Here is a 22,117-nt window from a genome sequence, read left to right as displayed (position 1 = left end):
AGAGGCAGGGAGTTATGGTGTCCATCGTCTTACAGCAGATTCAGCGCTTTGACTTCCAACTGTAGCCCAACGGCCCTTGAATGATAGAATATACATGCTGCAAAGTGTGTGCCATCATCAATAAACAGGCTATTAAATGCTTTCTAATGTCTTTCCATGTGGTCTCAGTGTTTGATGGTGATGGAAGATGTGCTGATATAATGCAGTGCTACTGGCTCATAACGCGAAATACAAAAGCTTATAAATAGAGCTGTAAAACTCTGTCTCACATTTTCTTTTCCTTTAAAACATGAATTTGTATTTCAAAATTTGAAATGCTTCTGCAGTCAAATGAGTAGCAGGGTGTGATAGTGATATTTGCCTTACACAATATGCACATTGTGATTAGGGTATTAAACCTAAATCATATGGCATTTATTATATATAAGGCATAAGAAAGTTATATAATTACATTTGATTTGTATTAAATATATATAATTTATATATATATATATATATATATATATATATATATATATATATATATATATATATATATATATGAATGGATATCTCTCTTTTTTCCCTGGCTTGTGTTAGGAGCTCAGACTCTGATGGCACGTTTGAGACCCCTGAATCCACCACTCCAGTGAAGACCGCAGCCCCTCCAGTTTCCTCAGTTGAGCAGCCGGAGCCAATCACACAGTCTCTACAGACCACTACAGACGCAGGTAAACACTGACCAATACAATCACAGAGTACTGCTGGAAAAAATTACATATCTTGATATATCAAGACAACTCAACATTTCTGTCTGTGTTTATGTACCGATGTGTTAACTGTTCAAAAGTGTTTTTGAAAGAATCGTTTTTGTTTTTTATTCCAACCTAAAAAAAAAATAATATTTAACAGAATAAACCTCATTGTTTGCTCATATGTACAGTATTACTACATACACAATTCTGAATATAGGTCTACAAGCGTTTACATGGTTTAGGAAGAAAAGGGTTGTTTTGGGTATAAAATCTCTCTTAGTTGCTCTTTGTGGTTTATTTAGACAAAGAGCCTGGCCTCTCCAGCCCTCTAGTGGAAATCAGGAATAGTGCATAGAGTGTAGATGTAGAATGTAGAATGTACAGTAGAGCGACCACTGCTTGAAATTTTCAGTTGATGTGATTTTTGGCATATTTCTTTGGTTTATAATCAAATACGAGTACATCCTTTTTAATCAGCTACAATATTAGCAAGTTTTAGCCTTAATATAATTAATTTATATTAAATGGAATGAAAAATGCATTACACACACACACACACACACACACACACACACACACACACACACACACACACACACACACACACACACACACACACAGAGAGAGAGATAAGAGTATATTAGAATTAGTTCTAATATACTCTAGTATATTAGTATTAGAAGAAGTTTCAGTAAGAGATTATCTGTGCTATCATCCAGGCTGTTATTTGTGACACACAAATAAAAAATGAAATCAACAGGCAGTGCAATAGAAGGCACAATTAGATGCACACAGGTTTTTTGCTAAAATAAGAATTGTATGAAACACATTTTAATATTAATATTTATACACTATAGGTTATATGGATACATATAGACACTAATCAGATTTGCTAGCATTTTCATTTTAAGGATCAAAATAGGAATAATTAAGCCAAACAATTTCAGGCTGGATATATAAAATCATCCACATTCAATTCGGAATAGTCTAATATTTTGGCTTGAATATTTGAATATTGAATATTTGGTCAGTTTGCTCTCAGGCAATATAAACTCTGCCTTATATGCTACTGTTTTTCAGACTCCTGTTCTTTGCCTGCCTCTACTGGAGATGCTTCTGCTAGTGAGGTGCAAGATTCTCCTTCCTTCCATCCCCCCAGTCGCTCCCTCTCCATTGTTTTTGACGAAGACAAGCCAATAGCAAGCAGTGGTGCCTACAACCTCGATCACCTACTTAACACAGAACCCTTCTCAGAACCAGCATTTGATTCAGGCTTATCAGGGCTAGAGAGCCGTACACCCCTAACCCGCTCACTCAGCTTTCAGTCTGGGGATCTAGACAACACTAGCCCAGGAGATAGGCCTGCAGGGGGAGCATTTAACAAAGCCACTCATCCTCGTTCAGAATCTTTCAGTGTAGGTACAGAGAGCGCTCCTGGGACTCTACGACGAGTCAAAAAACCCCGACCGGGATCTTTGAAAAAAAAGCCTCTTTCCAGGCAGAATTCAAACCCTGAGAGTGCCATTTCCAGAACTGTCTCATCCAGCAGTACCCCAGAGGTGAAGAAGAAAGGAAAACCTCTTGCAGAAAGTCCTCTACAAACACAAGAGGAGAAAGCGTGTCCCCCAGCCTCTCCCAGCCCCAGCCCAAGCCCTGCTGACACCCTCAGACGGACCAAAATCAAATCTCGAGTAGAGAGTCCTCCACCTGTAGTGGAGGAAAGCAGCCCTGCTCAAGCACAAGTGACTGCAAAAGCCCAAGAAGAGATTTTATCAGTTCCTGAGGAGGTCTCCCCCATTCCTGACAGTGCCACTTACAAATGGGACCCAGATAACTTTGAAAACATTAACCCATTTTGCACAGGTGGCAGTAAGCTTGCCAACTCTCCTGTCTTGGGTAAGAAAGCTGACTTTATCCCTGCTCCTGACCCCACCCCTGTTCCTACAGAGGAACCCCCAACTGCTCCTGCACCTCCTTCAGAGGAAGCCTTCAGCACCGAGGAACAGCCAATCACAAAGCGGCAGTCTGTCAGACTGGAGTTTGATTACTCAGAGGAGAGTGGAGACACACCACAAGACAGTCCTCTGCCTCCCAAAAAATTTGGCAAGAAGCAAGGGGCCAAGATGCCTCTTAGAAAACCAAAGCTGGGCATTAAAAAAGCGCCCCCACAAACTGAGCAGTTAAACAGTACGCCTGCTGCAGTTCATTCAAATGACAATGATGACATTCCCATTCCCAAAGTATCTTACAACTTTGATCCTAACAAATGGGATGATCATAATTTTGACCCTTTCTCTTCAGGAAAAGGCATCCCTAATTCCCCTCCCAAGTCCAGGGCAAGCTTCAAATTTGATTCAGACTCATTTGATGACTCCATTGACCCCTTCAAGCCATCAACAAAGATGGGAAATTCACCTCCAAAGGCAGCAACTTTAGAAATGTCCAGCAATGACAATGAAAATGAAAATGACAATGTTGATGAGCTGGGGGATCAAAACCAGAACAAGCCAGTCAAGAACAAGAAAAAGCCCCTCAAATCGTAAGTCTAAGGAATGCATGTGTTCTATTCATCTTATTATGGCCATGAGTGTGTATATATGTTAGTGTTTGCTTGTGTGTGTGCATGTGTGTGTGTGTGTGTGTGTGTGTGTGTGTGTGTGTGTGTGTGTGTGTGTGTGTGTGTGTGTGTGTGTGTGTGAGAGAGAAAGAGAGAGAGAGAGAGAGAGAGAGAGAGACAGCAGTCTGTGACAGCTTTCCTGTGTCATAGGAAGTCCAGTGGTTTTTCTTCTCTCTGTTGTCCTTTGTAAGTAACAAGATGAAAGAATAAATAAGCATTAGTATCGATAACCTACATCACCATTTGCTTTCTGACTACAGCATTTATAATAATTTTGATAGGATTTTATTTGCCATCATAGAAAACTGTTTATCTTTTGATAATGTTGAATATTAGTTGCGTGTCTGGTTAGTGAAGAATTTGATGTAATATTAACTCTATATCTATTTTAGCCATCTGTGCTTTAAAACAACATATGTAAAACTGCATATACAAATATTCTTTATTTCATGGACTACCAATGTTAGTTAGAGAATGTATCTACAAATAGTTAGAGAAGCCAACTTCCAAGAAAACAGTAGAATTCTGGAAAAAACTGCATATCATATACATGTAATACACTAACAATAGCATTGAGTTTGGAAATCGACATACTAAAGCTTTAATTCTCAAATATGCACCAATGTTTCACTCTTGTTAAAGGCAGGGTCAGTGATTTTATGTCAGAACACCATGTAATAAATATATATATATATATATATATATATTACAGAATAGCAGCTGTGAATAAATTACCTAATCAGATGAGAATCTCGAATCTAGGGCTATTAAATGGGAGAGTAAATCAGTTGTGATGCCCTTCATCGCTCTGTCAATCAGGACAAACACTTGACTATTAATTATGTTGCAGGAGGCTGCCCCTGTTGCCTTCACTGGTGGTCAAGTCTACTATGCGCTTGTATAGTATATGGTTTGGAGGGGGAGCTTTGAAGGGAACACAGGAGATGGGACTGTGTTTAGACTTTTGAGTAAAGCTAAAATCACTGACTAGACCTTTAACTGTTTGTAATTATACACTCTTTATGTAACTCTTAAGTGTTAGCAGCTGTAAAGCATTTAGAAAATGGCAACACAACAGGTATGTATTTAAAGTTTGAAGTTTCACTTATTTCATAAAAATACAAGACTGAATCCTTTATTTCGTAAAAGTTCTACTACAATCCAAATAATGAGGCATTCGTTCTGGTTTTGTAATTTGTAATTGAAAATGAACAGTGTTCACTTCTTATTGACTTTTCTTGTCTTTATTTCACAGTAACACATTTAGAGTGAAGAAATCACCTAAGAGGTCACCTCTGACTGAACAGGTTACACAGGTGTGGTTTTTGATGAAATTTTAAGAACTTATAAGGAATTAATGAGTGAAAAATTAGCATAACACATATATAGTGCAAGAATTGTATTTGCTCCTAATTAAAGGGACAAACCATTATGCCTAATCATATTAAAATCTCAAAATAGTTGCCTTAATCCTTCTAAACTCGCTTTTTTCAGTTGTTTGATTTATCAACATTTATCTTCACTATCAGCTCTAGACAGTGTTGTGTTTTTACCTACCATCTCACTGAACATCACCCTCAGGAGGACTCCTCTGGTGATGCCATGCCCGATCACCTTCAGGACCATGCTACAGATGAAGAGAAACTAGCCTCCTCTACCAATCAGAAATGGGCAGTTCGGCATGACCTGCAAGCGGAGTTGTCTTCTGACATCCAGGACTTTCCTCAGCCCTCTGACCTCACTGCCTTTGTCAATGAGAGCAGCTTACCTGCACAGAACCATGGTGAGAACTGGTGACATACAGAATAGATGTGGATGTGTGTATAAATATATGTGTTTTGTAGCAAATGGAAATTTTGCCCCTTAAAATCCTGGGATCTATCACCAGTACATTCAAATTCAAATATTATTCGTCACATACTGTATATTAAAAATACACGGTATGACATGTAGTGAAATGTGTTTCATGACTGTTCCTTATAGTGAGAAGTAGATACAAATAAAACATTTTGAAATGTAGGTGCAATAAGAAAGATAAAAAAAATAAATAAAATAAACAGAAAAATAAACATAGATTTGTGTGTTTATCAAATGTAGCACAGTGATGCTGCCTTGCTTATGCACTCACTTAATTACAGTAAGGCCAGAGGCCAAAATGAGTTTGTTGCAGAGAGGGTGTGTATTGACTGTAGTGTCATCATCCTTTTAATCCAGTCCTTGCACAGGAGTTGTTTTAAACTCACTTCCTATGTTGCTCTTATTTGTGTTTTCTCCTTACTTACAGACTATGAGATTGAATACATGGAGAAGATTGGAACATCCACACCAGTAAATATTTCAGTATTTTTTTATTAGTGGTTAGCTAAAAATCACACCAAGAATACTGTACTGAATAAACAGAATTATTTTTTGTTCTACTTCTTTCAGTGGGTTTGTTTATCTGGGTCACTTTGTGTTCCACAGCCTTTGTCAGTGAAAAAGCCATCCCTGTACCTAAATCTGGATTCAGTGACAGACAGTGCAAACCAGGGATCCAGTATGCACCACTCAGGGCCCAACTCCCCCTGTACTGGGTAAACACACACACACACACACACACACACACACACACACACACACACACACACACACACACACACACACACACACACACACACACACACACACACAATTTAAATTTCAGTCCCTTAAGTTTAACCCATGTATTCTCTGTAGGAGTTTTGAGGAAATGGAGGCTAAGCTCTCAATGGAGGGAAAATCACCTGTGCTGTCATCTTGTGGAGCTCCGGAGCCTCTAACAATAGAGAAGAGCATGAAGCGAGAAGTCCATCCCCAGAGCCTGGGACAAAGCAATGATAGAGATGGAATGGTCAGTATGATTAACTATAGCAGCACTGCCAGACATTATTAATATGGAGATTAACTGAGAAAGTGGAATTCATTCATTTGTACTGTAGAGGTGGTGTTTGAAAGAAAGGGATTTCCACCATGTTGTCCTTTTAGATTTGCTGATCTAACGCGCTAGCAATTTAAATGATATTTTAATTTCAACCTCTAGAGGGAGACAAAAGGCAGGTTATTTCTCTGCCTGTGGTCATTTTGATGATATGGGTTTAGACTTCAGCTCAGCCTGTATACAACCTGATGTCATTTTGGTATTACATCCACTTTCTGTAACAGGACAAAACACTAACAGAGAAACAAACAACAATTCAGCTTAAAGATTTTACGAGGCTGTGCTGGTGAGACATCATGTGCGATTGCTTCACATTGCTGACACCCACACACCTTCCTCCTCTTGTCCTTCTCCTGCTGTAAACTTCATATTAGTCCCCCTCTCAAGGCCCTGTGGACCCCGCAGATCTGTCCCTCTTAGACAGGCTGAGTGAGTCAGCCACCCCTCTCAGCTACCTGGAGCCTGACCTGGCAGAGACCAACCCCACTGCCTTCGCCCACAAATTGCAGGTGTGTAGAAAGTGACATGCCTGCCGAGCCCCTTTACGCTCCTTCTCCCCCTCAGCCCTCTTCTGCTGGATTGTGTGCTTGAATCTTTGTGTGAGTTGCAGTTTTGCTTTGTTTTTTTCAAAAATCATTTTACATTTTATTTTAGTTGTCTATGTGCTGGTGTTTGTGTCTAGTGTCTATGTCTGTCACATCTGTCTGTGTTAGCTGTTTTTGGACTGAGGTCAAACCCACCACACATTTTTTGCAGGTTGTTAATTCTTTGCTTATAAAAATCATGTCTGTGGTAATCAAGTATGTTCTACAGATGTGATAGAAATATAATAGGTTGAATTTTTAAATATTTCTCCTACTTTTAGGTTTCAATGTGTTCAAATAAAATATAAATGCCAAAAATGTTTAGATCATAGAGATGGACTTGGCTTTAGCTCTGAACATTATGGTGTTACATGTACTTGTATGTGTAATAGGGGATGTGTGTCTACACTACCTTCATATAGGTGTGTGTCTGTGTGTCTGTATGGGCGTGTTAATGTATTCTGCTGAACTCAGTCAGTTCAAATAAGAGGCGAGAGTTGGAACTCTAACCCCTCTCTCCCTCCTCGCCCAACACCCTTTCCCCTTGGTTTGCTGCTTTTCATTTTCCCTCCTCCTTCCCCTTGTCCTCCCCCTGCATCCCAGGAAGAGCTAGTCCTCGCAGCTCTGAGGATTGAGGCTCTGCAGGTAGCCCAAAACATCTCTCAGAGCCCTTCTCTATCCACTGTTACCCCTCAGGTACTGCACGGTGCCATTGTGTGTGTGGGCGTGGTTGTGTTTGTGTGTGTCTTCCATCTTTAGTAGCAGAGAGTGTGCATTGCTGTGTGTGTGATCTCTGTACCTGACTGCATCCTGGTGTGAGTGCATACCCACATACTACCTCAACATATTGTGGGAGTGGCCCAACTCTCACATTCATCCCTGGTTCCTGTCATGTGACTTCTCTAACCTGGCTCCTGCTCCCTGACCGTTGCTGCCTCTCTCCCAAACCAACACCCTCTCTCTCTGGAGTGTGTGTCTAATATATGGGCTTTGTGACAATCCTGCATGTTTGCCTGGATAGGAGATGCATAGAGACAATGACCAATGTGACTTGGGATGCTGTGCTGGGGTTGAGTTTATGTCTTGCATTTCAGTGTACTCTTATACATCTCTGAAATTCTTTGGTGCTTAATTCCTTGCCACATTGCATTTGGAGTTCCACTTCTGTTACTAATTGACACTAACACATTGGAAAATAACAGACATACAGGCAATCTGTATGTTTGACCTACAGTAGATGCTGCTAGTGTAATTTCAGATAACCCTGAACTTTGATCAGTTTTTCTGTGTCTCATACAGTAGCTGGTTTGGTGATTGTGAACAGCACTCTTATTGATTAATATTGTGTTTTGGGAAGTCTAACCATTTGTAGAAGTAAGCCTTAGGCAAACAATCGGTCGTCTCTACTGGTGAGCGGGGACAAGTGCCGTTATTTTCTTGTGGAGTCTAGGCTGGGGGAATGTGGTGTGTGTTTGGTTTGTGCATAGTGAAGAAACAAACCAAATGAATTGTGCACCTGAATGACAGAGTAGAAATTAAGCTTTTATGAATACTTAACGGATACCAGGGATTATTTCTCTAGCAATGTTCATACCTTGAATGCTTTAATGCCATATATTCCTGTTCGAGTGCCACACAGTGTCTCACAGAGTAAGGCAGTAAGTGTGCTGCATTACTGTGCTGGCATGTACGTACACACCATTTAGACACCATCTCAGATGGATGCTGAACTGGATCATCTATTTAGATTTAGCGGCAAAGCAGAAAAACTGTGAACACATGGCAAATTAAAATACACACACACATGTATGGATGTCCAAGTTTCATATCTGTGATCCAACAGAAACCTTGCTGCATGTGGGCAGAATTGCAAATTGTAATAGCAATCCATTTATATCTCATTCTTGGTGAAAAATAATACAATCATTTAATTTCTCATATACACTCTGCCATGTTTTTGGTTACAGATGTCGTTGGTGCTATTGGCAAAAATATTACTCCATCCATTTAATTTATACATGTATTCTTTTCCCCAGTGGTAGCACAAATGGTTAAGAAGTAATCTGCTTCAAAACACATTTTATTTTCATCACCTTTTCTGATTTTTTTTTTCTGATAGTATTTTACTTCAACAATTATTTCACACGCACTCTCTTGCTATAATTTTAGCTGATACTTAGTCAGACAGGGCCGTGAGATGCTGCTTTCACCCACTCATTGAGATGACCCTATGTTCTCCCCGCTCCATATTCAAGTTCTTTTCTTGCACGCTTCACAGTCTCGGCTCAAGAAACCCAGCCCATGCCGCTGGAATATCGACAGTTCATCCACAGCTAAAGTAAGAGGACTCAGAGTAGAATAAATGAATTCCCTTCCTTTTTTTCTCACAGTGGGTTAAAGCCTTCCATCAGCTAACACACAGATGTGACATAAACCTTATCCTATCCTACATACCTTCTGTCATTTCACTGAGTACAATCACCACAATTTCACTCTCTTGAAGATGCTGCCCACACTTTTTTTTTTTTAGTTTTCTTTAAATAGTTAAAATAAATCTCATGCATGTGCACCTAATACTGAACATGACAATATACAGATAACACCAGATATCAATTTCGTTAGTGAAAGTAAAACTCTCACACAGACACATTAAATCCACCACGAAATGTACTGATAATGTGCCAAGCATCCAAAAGCTATAGTATAGATGCTATAGATTGTGTTTAGTTGCCCTTAGACCAGATTAGATCATTATTTCATAAACATATACATATATCAACCATTAAATTCACAATACAATCCAGAAATGATCAGGACTGTGTGCAATATATCATGCTTAATGTATAGCAACATCCAAATTCAGTCACACTATTGTGTTGACAATTTCAGCTAAGCAGCTCTTGCATTTATAATTTCACCTAATCCAATTACCTTGTGCATCACAGATGCAGTGTCCATTGATTTCTATAGATGAACATGTGTGAATATATTCCGAACCTGTTGGTTGTGTATGATGGGCCTGTTGACAGCTTTTCTTTCTACAACAGCAATCAGCATCAGGATGGAATAATGAAATGTGTTTGTGTCCTGTCATATTCCCCTGTGCTCTCTGTAAAACTGGAACACAACCACATAATCTCCTAATCCTCCCTTTTGAGATGGGTTTTTATTTGGAAAAAAAAATCATTGTGTTTACATTATGCCTTCCTGTTTAGGGATATGAATAGATTGGGAAATTAGGGTTTTTTGTGGCTTATGGTAGGTAGGGTTTCCTTTTCAGTTTGTTCCAAGAAAACAGTCTGTTTACTTTTTGTAATAAAAAAAAAAAAAAAGGGATTCATTAAAATTTTTTTCCACACTTCTTCTCCCACTGATTTTGTTTAAGGTGGTTTAAAACTGATCAGAAGTGCGTGTTATACTTGAGCAAATCATTATGATTAATACCTTTGTATACATGTTGCTTTTTTTAACTCTCCCAGCATGTCACTAACACTTGGGTAATTCTTTGAGCCTTACTGAATACCCTTCCTCCCTGGCCTGGGCCCAATCACAACTCTTTCACAATGAGCAGCTGCTTCCACCCATCTTTGCTTTGAGCCCATCATGGCCTCTTAGCTGAAGCTCAACAGCAGACTGAAGCCTCATCCCTACTGCGCAAAGCTTTAAATCCGAGCTAAAAATCCTGCTCTCATTAGCATTTTGGCTTTGCTGTGTAGAACCTGTGGACAATGTGCTGCCTCGTGGCTTGGTTCAGAATCCCTCTAGTATGAGTGTATGACTGAAGAGTGTGGATCACTGAGGGTAGAGGTGTGCGCAGGACCATTTTATAAATCCCACTCCTACCCATTCTGGAAGGATTTCTGACCAATTCCCACAGATACTCTTGACAAATTGTGATCTCTTCTCAGTTTTTTTTTTTTTTTGTTTGTACCTGGTCACATAATTTTTTTTTAATCTTAGTCGGTTCTGTTTTTAAAAATATAAACAAATTTGAAATTTAACCCACAGCAACCCTAACCATAAATAAGTACTTATGTTCATAAGCAGTATATGCAAACACTTAAAATAAACATGGCCTTTTTCCTCTTTAGACAAATTATATCTGGTTTTTTATATCTTATTTTTTATATCTGGTAAAAAAAAACATCTGCTCTTGCCACTTTTTGGTAGGGGTCTTGGGGTCCTATGTGATCCCTGTCCCGAAGCACACCTCTAACTGAGACTACACACAGTTAACCTCAATTCCAGAGTCTATCCTCCCTCCTGACACTTACCTTATCTTTCCAAACCAGGAGAGAGAGCTGGCCTCCCCTGGAGACAGTGGTGTGTCCAAAAGCTCCCTATACTCCCGGACAGGGTTCAGTGAAGCTGAAAGCCCATATTTCCCCCAAGACCTGGACCATTCACTGGGTATAGCAAGAGAAGAGGTATATAAGTATATATGTCAATTCTCAATAAAGAGTGACTACAAATGAAATATTTTTAAGAGTTTTGAGCATTACTCAGGCTTATACATTACTGTATGATCTGATCCATTCCTATATGGAAAATATGCTGTTTCTTGAATTATCAGATTGTTGCCAAGGAAAAAGAAGTACTAGAATGGCAGAGGAAGTACGAGGACAGTCAACAGGAGCTGGAAGAGATGAAGTAAGTGAGCACAACATAATAATATTCAAACACATAATATTATTTTGCCTTCATTTTTAAAATAATTTGATTAAAAATATTGTGACTTGGGTTAAATCTAATTGTTGACACCCTAAAGCAGTGTGTTCCCCCTAAATAGCAAACACAATTGTGCTTGTAATGGAACACATATTCAGCAACATTTAGCTTGGTGGCTACCTAACTACAGCACTGAGCTAATATTGCCCATTAGCTACATATTTAGCTTCGCAAATTGTAACTTTCCAGAAATAGCTATTTAACTTTAAGTTAAATCCTGCTAATTTTAGGCAAAGCCTTATGTCATTTAAAGCTAAGTGACAGAAAACTAGGGTAATTATACTTTGAGGTAATTATATGGTGTAAACAATTAAGAAGGTATGCCAGTAATCTAGTTGACACTAGGCTATTAGCTGAAATGCCATGTACTGTAATTTCAAACTGATTTGAATTAAGATTTTCCATGTTATTTAGAATATATCAGATCTCACACCACAAGACTGGTGGCTGTTGTGATCACAAGAGGGAGAAAGACCATGTTACAGGGTGTTAATTAGCAGTACATAGGACACATTTCTATTTTTACCTGGGTGGGAAAATCTCTGCCATGAAGGCTTACCGCTTCACTTTGAATACACTTTGACTTCACTACAGTACATGGTGTAGCCAACTGCTACAGTAATCTTTTTATGACCAACACGTCAGCCTCAGAGATCTGTTTATCTCTCTTTAACCTTTTCTCAAAGCTCAGGTCCATACACGAAGCCAATTAAAAAGGCCTCAATGTTTGGCAGAGACAGGAAACAGACATAAGAAAATGAAGTAGAGGGAGGTCTATACTGCTGATTATGGCCCATTAGGGCATGTCTTACATTCACCTGTCACTTTATTAGGAACACCTTTAAACTTGCTTATTTATGCTATTGTACAATCAGCCAATCATGTGGCTGCTGCATATAATTGTGGAAAGACAAGTCAAGAGCTTCAGTTGATGTTCATATCAAACATTAAAAATGGGGGAAAACTGTGTTCTCTGTGATTTTGACCAAAGCATGGTTATAGGAAGCGTGCAGAAGCTCAACTAAGCAGATCCACGAGACGGATTGGTTACAACAGCAAAAAACAAAGTTGGGTTTCACTCCAGTGAACTTGAACTATTCGGTCAAAATTAATGCAATAATATGCACTACATAGATTACAAACAGACCTGATTATTAAATGTGTATTAAATGAGACTGGATAGTAACAGCATATAGCATTTTAGTAACAATAAAAGATAAAACATTGTACTCACATCTGTTGCAATCACTCACTGAGGTGCCAATGAGAGCTTATTGAACTTAATTGTAACTTTATCTGGCCTTGGCATGTGCTAAAGACTGAAGAGGAGGTGGGATAAAGACAGTAGCTTACTTTATTAGACTGATTGGGCTTAGCATAAGGAAGACCTAGAAAGCTAAGTGGAAGCATTGCTAATCCATCTGCTTACTGTGCTGCCAACCTGCTTTTCCCAAAATAAGCTGTCCCATGGGTTTTAGCCAACAAACAACTGTTTTCAGGGGAAGTTCATGATAAAGTGGCATGGCCAGCCATCACTAGAAAGCACAGATAAAAATGTGATGAAACAGCTGCACTAAATGAACCAGCACAAGCATAGAAAGCATATTCTGGTCTGGCTGCATAATTGTGTACGTTTAATCGTATACATATTAAATGTTTTTAGTCCAAATCCCTTGAAATGCATTTATTCTGTCCCTTTTCTGCAGGAGAATAGTTACAGAGTATGAGAAGACCATTGCACAAATGATTGGTGAGTATAGAGAGTCTGCAATACACCTGAACCTCTTTGGTTCATTATGCCTATACAGCAGCTCACCTGTCATTTTCTTGTACAGATATTATTCACAACAAGGCTGAATATCACACCGATATCTACAGATTCACATACCACTTTATTTTATTGAACATTAATGGGGTTTGTGGACTATTTTTGCTTGAGGGATTGTGGCACATATCCAAACACATGCTTTCTTACCCTACAAACTTTTGCACTTGCTGTTTTCCACACCTATTTTCACCCTATTTTCTATCTTTCCTAATATATATTGGTCTTAGATATATTTGTGCTATAAAATATAATAGCTTCCTCATAAACCCTTTCTCACACATACCGTTTCAGTGTCCGCTTCATTCTTGATATACTCTTTTCACACCCCCCCCCTTCCTCAGAGTCTCTTTCTTTCTTACTCTTTTTGCATATTTTATTTCATTACTTTACATTCACAGATTTTCACTGATGTGAATGTGTACTTTCAGGTTTTTTTATATTGTTATTTAGTGGAAGGGAAAGGATTTTCTTTTTATATCTGTAACACACTTTCTCCCACATATCACTCCCAGCTGGCTTGTTTTAACGCAATCCCTTCTTTGTGTTTGCCTCCCTTCTTTGCCCATAAATACCTGATAAACCAATCAGGCTTGCCTGGTAAGTAATAAAAGGACTTCTTTTTGTCTGTTTGTTTCAAGTCCAAATACATCTGATAGATGGTGAAAGGTGGAGTCTATCCATCCTTGTCTCCTTACGTGTTTCATGTTTCTATTCTTTTTTTTTTTCATTTCTGAATGTTTATCTGTTTTTGTGATTTCAAATTGAAGGCATTACTATTTACAGTCATAGTCCAGACAATGTCAAGGAAACATCAAACATAGGTAGCATTCTTAACATGTCCACTTTTGGATGTGTCATATACTTTTTGTCTCTCACTAAAATGTAGAAATGCATTATAGGTCGTATTACACCATAGACTCAGAGGAGTTTTTGTAAGAGTCTCTTGTGTAAAGAATCATCTGTAGTGGTCTCATCTGTCACCCTGTGTCTCTTTGGTTGCCCATCATTTACTGTGTGTCTCGTCTGCATGTTTCACAGGGGAAATGCGGTTCAAAAGAATGTCATCAAATATTAGTGATCATCATTAATGATGCAATGCATATCATATTTTCCAATTCGGGTTCCATTTATAGTGTCTCTATTGCTGGCCTTCCGTTTGGCTACTCTGTGGGGATTTGACTGTGTGGAATTGAGTGCGACTGTGTGTGGGATGCTTAATTATTTATAACATTTATTGGTATTTTTTCACATCATTGTCGGTATTATGACAATAAAGCAGGATTATTAGGCAAAGATCTTATCACTCTGTATGTGTGTGTGTGTGTGTGTGTGTGTGTGTGTGTGTGTGTGTAACTTAGAGGATGATCAGAGGGAGAAGTCTCTGTCCCATCACACTATCCAGCAGCTCATTCTGGAGAAGGACCAGGCGCTGGCTGATCTCAACTCAGTGGAGAAATCACTGGCTGATCTGTTCCGCCGCTATGAGAAAATGAAAGATGTTCTTGAAGGCTTTCGTAAGGTGCAAAAACTCATTGAGACATTCTAACATCATTCCTTTATTCCATTATTCCATATTTAGCATATAGACCATTCCATATGACATTCTATGGCATCAGTGAGTGCTCAGGAAACACATAATCACAACCCACTGTAAAATAAACAAAATGAATAAACAACTAAAAGATTATTTTTGGTTTAATTGCTGATTAAACAATATTGTAATTACATATATACACATGAATGGGTTCACTCTGTTATTCATGCTGACAAGCTTTCAAGTTCTGGTACTTAGTTACAGGTCCAGGTTTAGGTCCATTTACATATAAGGCATTTGGTGGATGCCTTTAGCCAGAGCAACTTACAGAAGTGCTTTAAAGTCTCTATCAAGTGAAAACACCTTCATACTGGTTTAGTAGGTTTAGATGTTAAACTAAGTGTACTATCAGTCTTATACACTAGGTTAGTGTAGTATAAAGAATATAGATAAAAAAAATTAGTGCTGTGCACTATGGGTGTACTATGGGTAAAATGAGTTATTACTATTATTTAAAAACAACAGCAACAACAACAACAACAAGAAGCAAGAAAATAAGGAAACTCCATAACCTCAGCATCTTGATACAAAGGCAGAAACCTACAAATCTACAAACTTAACACTTTTGAATCTTTTATTACTTTCATCTTTCCTGCAAACAGGTTTTACAAAGTAATTTTTTTCCCATCATAGTTCTATAGTTTATTAGTCCTATAGTTCAATATATAGGCCGTTTCATTTTGTTTCTGACTTAATGGACAAAGTAAATTTAGAGTTAAAAACAAACAGTGCAGCTAAAAATGAATGTTTGTATGATTTAGTTAAATAATAAATATTTAGTAAATTGACTTCCATTAGAGATCTGAGGAATCGGGTAGTGATTATGCTCAAATTTGAGTGAATACCCACAAGGGCACAAGAAGATGTAATTCTTCTAAGTGCTGTGCGTCAATGTTTTTTTTTTTATTCCACTGAAATATCTATGCAAAGGAACCAGCAAAAGTCTGATCATATATCATTACAGGAAGAGTGCTGCAATGGGCCACCAATGCAGCTCAGAGTTAATTCGATTGATATCACATAACCACATTTCTAGATAATGTGTTCGTTCATACCAAATCTATTTTTTCAATTATGACTCTGCACCAGGTTGTGCATACAGTAGACATTTCAAAAATATATCTGCTAGAACACAATGTTGTGTTTTTTTTTTAAACCATCAAAAAATGTCTTTTTGCATTTTAGAACGAGGAGGTGCTTAAGAAATGTGCACAAGAGTATCTGTCTCGAGTTCGCAAGGAGGAACAGCGCTATCAGGCTTTGAAAATCCATGCAGAAGAGAAACTGGACAAGTAAGTGACGTGCAGTGAGAATCTCTAAATGCTTTATAGTAGCATTATTTTGATTTGTCTTGTCTACTGCTGCCTAATGCATGCACCTAATGGCTGTCAGTGAGTAAATTAGTTCATTGGAAATGAAATCTAAATATAATGTGGAATGGCAGTGCCTGACTCTGAAGTGCTTTGTTGCATCCTGCAGGGCGAATGCAGAAATTGCTCAAGTGCGTGCCAAATCTAAGCAGGAGCAGGCAGCGTACCAAGCCAGTCTAAGAAAAGAACAGATGAAGGTGGATTCACTGGAGCGTACACTGGATCAGAAGGTCTGTCTTTACTGCTATACATGTCTACTCAGAGTTTTTAATAAGAAAAAATCCATGTGTGTCATTTTAGAGTACACTTTACTAATCCACTGCAACATCAATTGAAATTTAACGTTATTATCTAACACAATATACATTTGATGTTTTTTTCACAGAACAAAGAGATCGAAGAGTTGACCAAGATCTGTGATGAGCTGATTGCTAAAATGGGGAAGAGCTAGCTGTCATATGATCCATATCCACATAGGACAATATATGAACTGAAAGGGAGTTGTAAAACACATTGTGCTGACTATGTCCTATTGACTGCTGGACAGAACCACACACTGTCCCCAAAATCTAAAACACTACTGACATTCTTCAAGAAACAGAGCTCCTGCTGACTATAAGGATACTCTGGTCACTCTATCACACCACTGTAACTACTAACCAAGCATTTTGATGTTTTAATGTACACCAATTGTGGATATTTTTGAGATGTATCCCCCATCAGTACAGAAGTTTTATGAGAATGTGTGTGTATGAGAGAAAGAAAGAGAGCGAGCGAGATAGAGGGGATGAGTTTAATTGCTATGATGCCATGACAGCCACTGATGGAGCTGACTGTTAAGTTCATTTCTGTGGTAATTGCTTTGAACTTGAAATCACAAGTGAAGAGTTAGACATGTCTATATATATGATTATGAAATGATTATAAAAATGCATGTGTTAATTTTTTGTGAATATGAGCTGAATATAGTATAGGAACACAATGCAGGTTTTTATACTGTTTAATCTGCTTCCTCATGTATCTTTGTAGATACTCCCTAGTTTTACTCCTTGATACTCTTTAGCAAAACTGATGTGCAATTGTATTATTATTTTTTGGATTTTATTTTCAATATGTTAAGAAACATAATTTCCTCTGTCTCTGGTACTTAAATATCTAAATTAATTTGAATAGGATTGTCTCAGTCCTGCTCTGGTTGATGTGAAACTGTAGACGTTTCCTTTAAAAGGAGCTCTACTCGGCTACACAGCACCTGCTTACAAAGTGCAATAAAAGATGGCAATAAGCTCTGCTGCCTCTTTGTTTGATCCTACACAAGCCAGTCTACACTAAATATCATTTATTAATTTATTATTATTATTAATATGGACACTGAAAAAAGAAAAAGAGAGTCATTTTTATTCAGATCTTTGCTGTCTTTCTCAAACTAGTTACTCAAAGTAATAATTTAATTAATTAATCTTGGGTCGTTGTTCCAGAAAGATTCCAGAACGATCAGAGATGTTTACAGGCTGTCAGAATCTACTACAAAGCTAGGACTCAGTATATGGTTTGTGCTTTATGGAGCAGTTGCTTTATAATTAAAAGCATTTGTTCTTTTATAGATTTTGCACCATTATGGTAAAAATATGGTTTTATTGAGGAGTTCAATAATCCAAGGATTAGGACTGGCTATATATATATATATATGTGTGTGTGTGTGTGTGTGTATATATATATATATATATATATATATATATATATATATATATATATATATATATATATATATATATATGTATATATATACATTAACATTGTTTCATTTGTTCATTTAAGCAGTTCCACAGGCGCATTTTTTTGATTTGCGCATTTAAGTGGCTTGGGTCTTTTTTTTTAATCATTTCACGATGTCATGGAGACATAAAATGCTAAAATATTGGAAGGACCTTTAACCAAAGCTAATTAGGGCAGCCACTAGAAAATAAATACAGCTCTCAGTTCATCACAGTACTGAACTATGAAACTCCAATCGACTTCTAAATATGATGGAAAAGTGAATGGTTTAAAATTATGACTCGTTATTTGGTTTAGACTCAGTTTATCACAAGAGACAAGCTGGTAATCTGACTGTTCAGTACTGGGGAGGTATTAGCTCTCTGCCATAGATTCCAAGGTGAATCAGTGATCCCTGAAAAATCGGTTGTGATCAGTCTGGTCAGCCCAAGAACAACAGCAACACGAGCTTTGTCCAGTTCTGCTTGTTATTTGGCCTTTTCCTTCTACTCTGCTCTGTTCATAGTAAGTACAGTCAATCTTCATTTTCTCTAGATTTTTCTACCTACATTTGTTTTTACGCTTAAATGAACAGAAAAGTGGGCACTTCTATCTCATAATCTTTTCAGTCTCAATCTCCATCTGTTGTTTTTGCTTATGTGTACTGTCAGTTTCCTGTCTAGTCAACTTCCTAGATAAACCCCATTAAGTGCCTCTCATACAACGTTATTCTATTAGATAAGATTGTCTTTTGTTCATGTTTTCTTTATTTGGACAAAGTGTTAATGGGCTAATGGCAGTAGACAAACCACTCCTTTAAACAGACTGGGACAACAGTGAGTCACAATGACTCAGTACTGTCTGGCTAATGCAAAAATAAAAAATATAGATTGCTCCAATGGAGAACATATTTATTTATTTCAAGAATGTTAAACATATTTGCAATGCATGGCACGATTACTATCAGTTTACTAGCTGCCATGAAGATTTTCAATTAATTTCTAAATCGTATATTTATATCCAATTATGCAGTCACAGAAAGGTTTTTCAATTTGTGTAGGTTCTGTAGTTATGGTGAATGTATGCAATAAGTAGTTATGCAGTACGGTTGATAACGATTAATGAAGAGACGTCTTCGAAGTGTATGCGAAGTGATTTAGGTTGGTTCTGAGTAAATATTCATATAGCTCTTCCTCCAGGATAAAACCATCACCACTGGAGGCTCTGCCAGTGGACTCCATATACAGCAAATTAAAATAAAAAATCAGGTTTCTGGTCAATAATACTACAGGCTGAACTTGGGGAATGCATTTATGTTTTTTCCTGAGCTAAAGCAAGATTGATGACTACTGGAGTATATATCAGTAATAAAGCTGGTAGAAGCTCAAAAGATCACACTAAAATTGAAATTGAAATTAATTTCAGATAGATGAGTTTGTAGTTGTCCTTTCTTCTGCAATGTTAATAACATCCCTTCAAGGTTTGGATACACTTTAGGGATTTAATATATGCGAGATGAACAGGAAAAGTGAGTGCATGTTTTGTTCTAGATTACAACTAGGCGTGTCTACACAATTTTTATTGGATTTCAAATATTACTTTTGTAGGAAAATACACAAATGTATGCAAATATATTGCTTGTGTTGGATTTATGTGGTGATTCTTTGTGAATGCATTTTCACGATGTTTAATAATGGTTGTATTATTACCATAATTTCCATATCTGCAGTGGTGGTTATACAGTCATAATAATAATCATAATAATGATAATAATTAACAATAGCATGCACTGAGTGTCTTGTCTGTCTGGCTAGCTGAGGCACTGCACTGTTACACATGCATGGGGTCAACAGATGAGGAGTGCAATCTCCAGGGATCCAAAGTATGCCCAAGTTACTCAGATGCATGTACTATTATCAAAGGAGACGGCAGTAAGTTTTTCATTTGATTTGATGTGATTGAATTCATGTTTAGAGTGCAAGCAGCATTGGGGAATCTTTTAGAAAGGCAGATACTTATTGTCTCATTAAGCGCAGAAGAGGCACTACTTTTTTTGCACTACTTGTGTCTGTGTGTTTGAGAGAGAGGGGGGGGGTGGTTTTTCAGAAGTAATTATGCTCATATTGTATTGTTTATAATTTTAGCAGAGCACAGTAAATGTAGCTGTTCTAATCTTTTCTAACAGGTGGTGTGCTGAAGTCATGTTCCTACAAATCCTTCTGCAGTCAAGCTAACAGCCAAGGTGACAGTGTTGCAGGGGTGAAGGTTCACTGCTGCTACTCAGATGACTGTAACGTAATGGGACATGGCACCCGGCTCAGCAGAGGGTTTAGCTATCTCTTGGTCCTTCTGCCACTGTTTTGGCATCTTTTGTCAAGCTAGAATTGTCAGCATGATATTAAATTGTTTCATACAGGGGAAGTCACATTATGAGCTAAGTAGCCTTTAAGTGTAATAATGTCTCTGGTCATGCAAATTAAACCGAACAACTCTACACAAATGGTCTTTTCATGCAAACTCCATGTACAAAATTGTAAAGAAAATAGTTAAACAACAGAGTGTTTTCTTCCCCAACATCAAAAATGCTCTATTCAGAGACTCATTATGTTGTATGATAATTTATTTATTTTTATTAGCCAAAAGCCATAGACATTAAATTCCCTTTAGGTTAAAGTAATTTAAGTAGTCTTAATTATTGCTGAAATAATACCAGCTATTATTCCAATATAGTTGGAATCATATCTCCAATAGAGTTATATATATCATATATATATATATATATATATATATATATATATATATATATATATATATATATATATATATATATATATATATATATATATATCAGTTCAGACTCAGGATCATAGGATAATATATAATACATTATACTATATATAATGCTATATATAATACTCTATATAGAACACATTACATTTTTCACTGCCAAAGCAATAAATTGATTCATCATCTTTGGAAGGAAAGGAAGAATTCAGACTCCAGCATCTCCAAGCTACCTTTGTCTGACCCACTGGCCGTTTCCTAGCTGCCGTATGTGAAGGAAAGTATTTCTTTGCTCCATGCATTTGTATGTATGATGAAAATAATGACATTTTCATTTTTCATTTCATCCCTTCTGTAATTAGCAGGGGAGTGGGGTAATTAAAACAGTCCTTTGCTACTGAAATATTCTTTATACTTCACTCTGAATACATAGTTTAAGGTTTTTTTATGCTTATATGTTTCACTGTTTCCAGACATGGTCTAGACTGCATCAGTCTGATGCAGACTTTAAACCTTGAGGATTCTAAGCATGTGTGATTTGATAAAGACGTTTATTTAATGTAGATCTATTCATCAGATAATCTTATTAGGGAATTAGGGCATCTTTTTTTTTCATGTGTTACCAGGTGTTCACATGATGGACTGAGTCATTTTTCCATCATTGACACTAGGGGTCAGTATAAATTCACATATGTTCTGGTTATTGGTTATTGTGGCAAGTGAAAGCCTGACCTTTTACAGGATCTGCTACTCTCTGTAAAGGAACAGCCTGTATTGTGAACTTTTATCTGGAAGGTTTTATCTGGGCAGTTTGACTCATGGTCCAATAACAGCAGTAAAAATATCAGCAGTTTCAATCATATTATTAGCATAGTACTGACAGTCACAGGCTAGCTGTTTCTCTTCTTCAGTGTATTTTGTGAAGCTTGAAATTAGGGCAGTATACAATCATGTGCAAAAGAGGTATCTTTTGTTTTTCATATGTTGTTTTCACCTATAAAACACTCATATTGGAATATCACATTAGTGATATTTCAAAGTGCTTCCCTGCTGTAGGCTTGTGTCCCTATGACAAGATCACTACATAAGTTTTAGCTACATATACCACCTAGTGCTATTATACAGAGCATGGCTTAATTTTTTATAATAAAATACATACAAAATTTG

General features: G+C 37.4%; 2 protein-coding genes across 2 annotated transcripts in view; both read left to right on the top strand.

Moving 5' to 3' along the window:
- The window catches only part of tacc2 (transforming, acidic coiled-coil containing protein 2), a 56,325-nt gene extending 38,629 nt beyond the window's left edge, over positions 1–17,696 (top strand). The window contains exons 8-25 of the mRNA XM_047812174.1: positions 580–710; positions 1,815–3,273; positions 4,607–4,667; positions 4,933–5,134; positions 5,636–5,679; positions 5,815–5,924; positions 6,067–6,220; positions 6,682–6,816; positions 7,495–7,587; positions 9,170–9,229; positions 11,184–11,318; positions 11,465–11,541; positions 13,326–13,369; positions 14,036–14,044; positions 14,806–14,966; positions 16,227–16,333; positions 16,521–16,641; positions 16,797–17,696. Coding sequence (XP_047668130.1) covers positions 580–710; positions 1,815–3,273; positions 4,607–4,667; positions 4,933–5,134; positions 5,636–5,679; positions 5,815–5,924; positions 6,067–6,220; positions 6,682–6,816; positions 7,495–7,587; positions 9,170–9,229; positions 11,184–11,318; positions 11,465–11,541; positions 13,326–13,369; positions 14,036–14,044; positions 14,806–14,966; positions 16,227–16,333; positions 16,521–16,641; positions 16,797–16,862 — 3,169 coding nt within the window. The 3' untranslated portion in view covers positions 16,863–17,696. The remainder of the gene's footprint in view (positions 1–579; positions 711–1,814; positions 3,274–4,606; positions 4,668–4,932; positions 5,135–5,635; positions 5,680–5,814; positions 5,925–6,066; positions 6,221–6,681; positions 6,817–7,494; positions 7,588–9,169; positions 9,230–11,183; positions 11,319–11,464; positions 11,542–13,325; positions 13,370–14,035; positions 14,045–14,805; positions 14,967–16,226; positions 16,334–16,520; positions 16,642–16,796) is intronic.
- Positions 17,697–19,287: 1,591 nt separating this feature from the next.
- Positions 19,288–20,655, top strand: ly6pge (lymphocyte antigen 6 family member pge). Its single transcript, XM_047812132.1, has 3 exons — positions 19,288–19,308; positions 19,950–20,097; positions 20,352–20,655. The coding sequence occupies exons 1-3, from the start codon at positions 19,288–19,290 to the stop codon at positions 20,546–20,548; spliced, it is 366 nt and encodes a 121-aa protein (XP_047668088.1). The 3' UTR covers positions 20,549–20,655.
- The last annotated feature ends 1,462 nt before the right edge of the window (positions 20,656–22,117 follow it).

This window comes from Tachysurus fulvidraco, chromosome 4, assembly GCF_022655615.1.
Source record: "Tachysurus fulvidraco isolate hzauxx_2018 chromosome 4, HZAU_PFXX_2.0, whole genome shotgun sequence".
NCBI classification, from domain to species: Eukaryota; Metazoa; Chordata; class Actinopteri; order Siluriformes; family Bagridae; genus Tachysurus; species Tachysurus fulvidraco.
The sequence above is the reverse complement of the archived record's forward strand: the minus strand, read 5'-3'. Positions and strand labels throughout refer to the sequence as shown.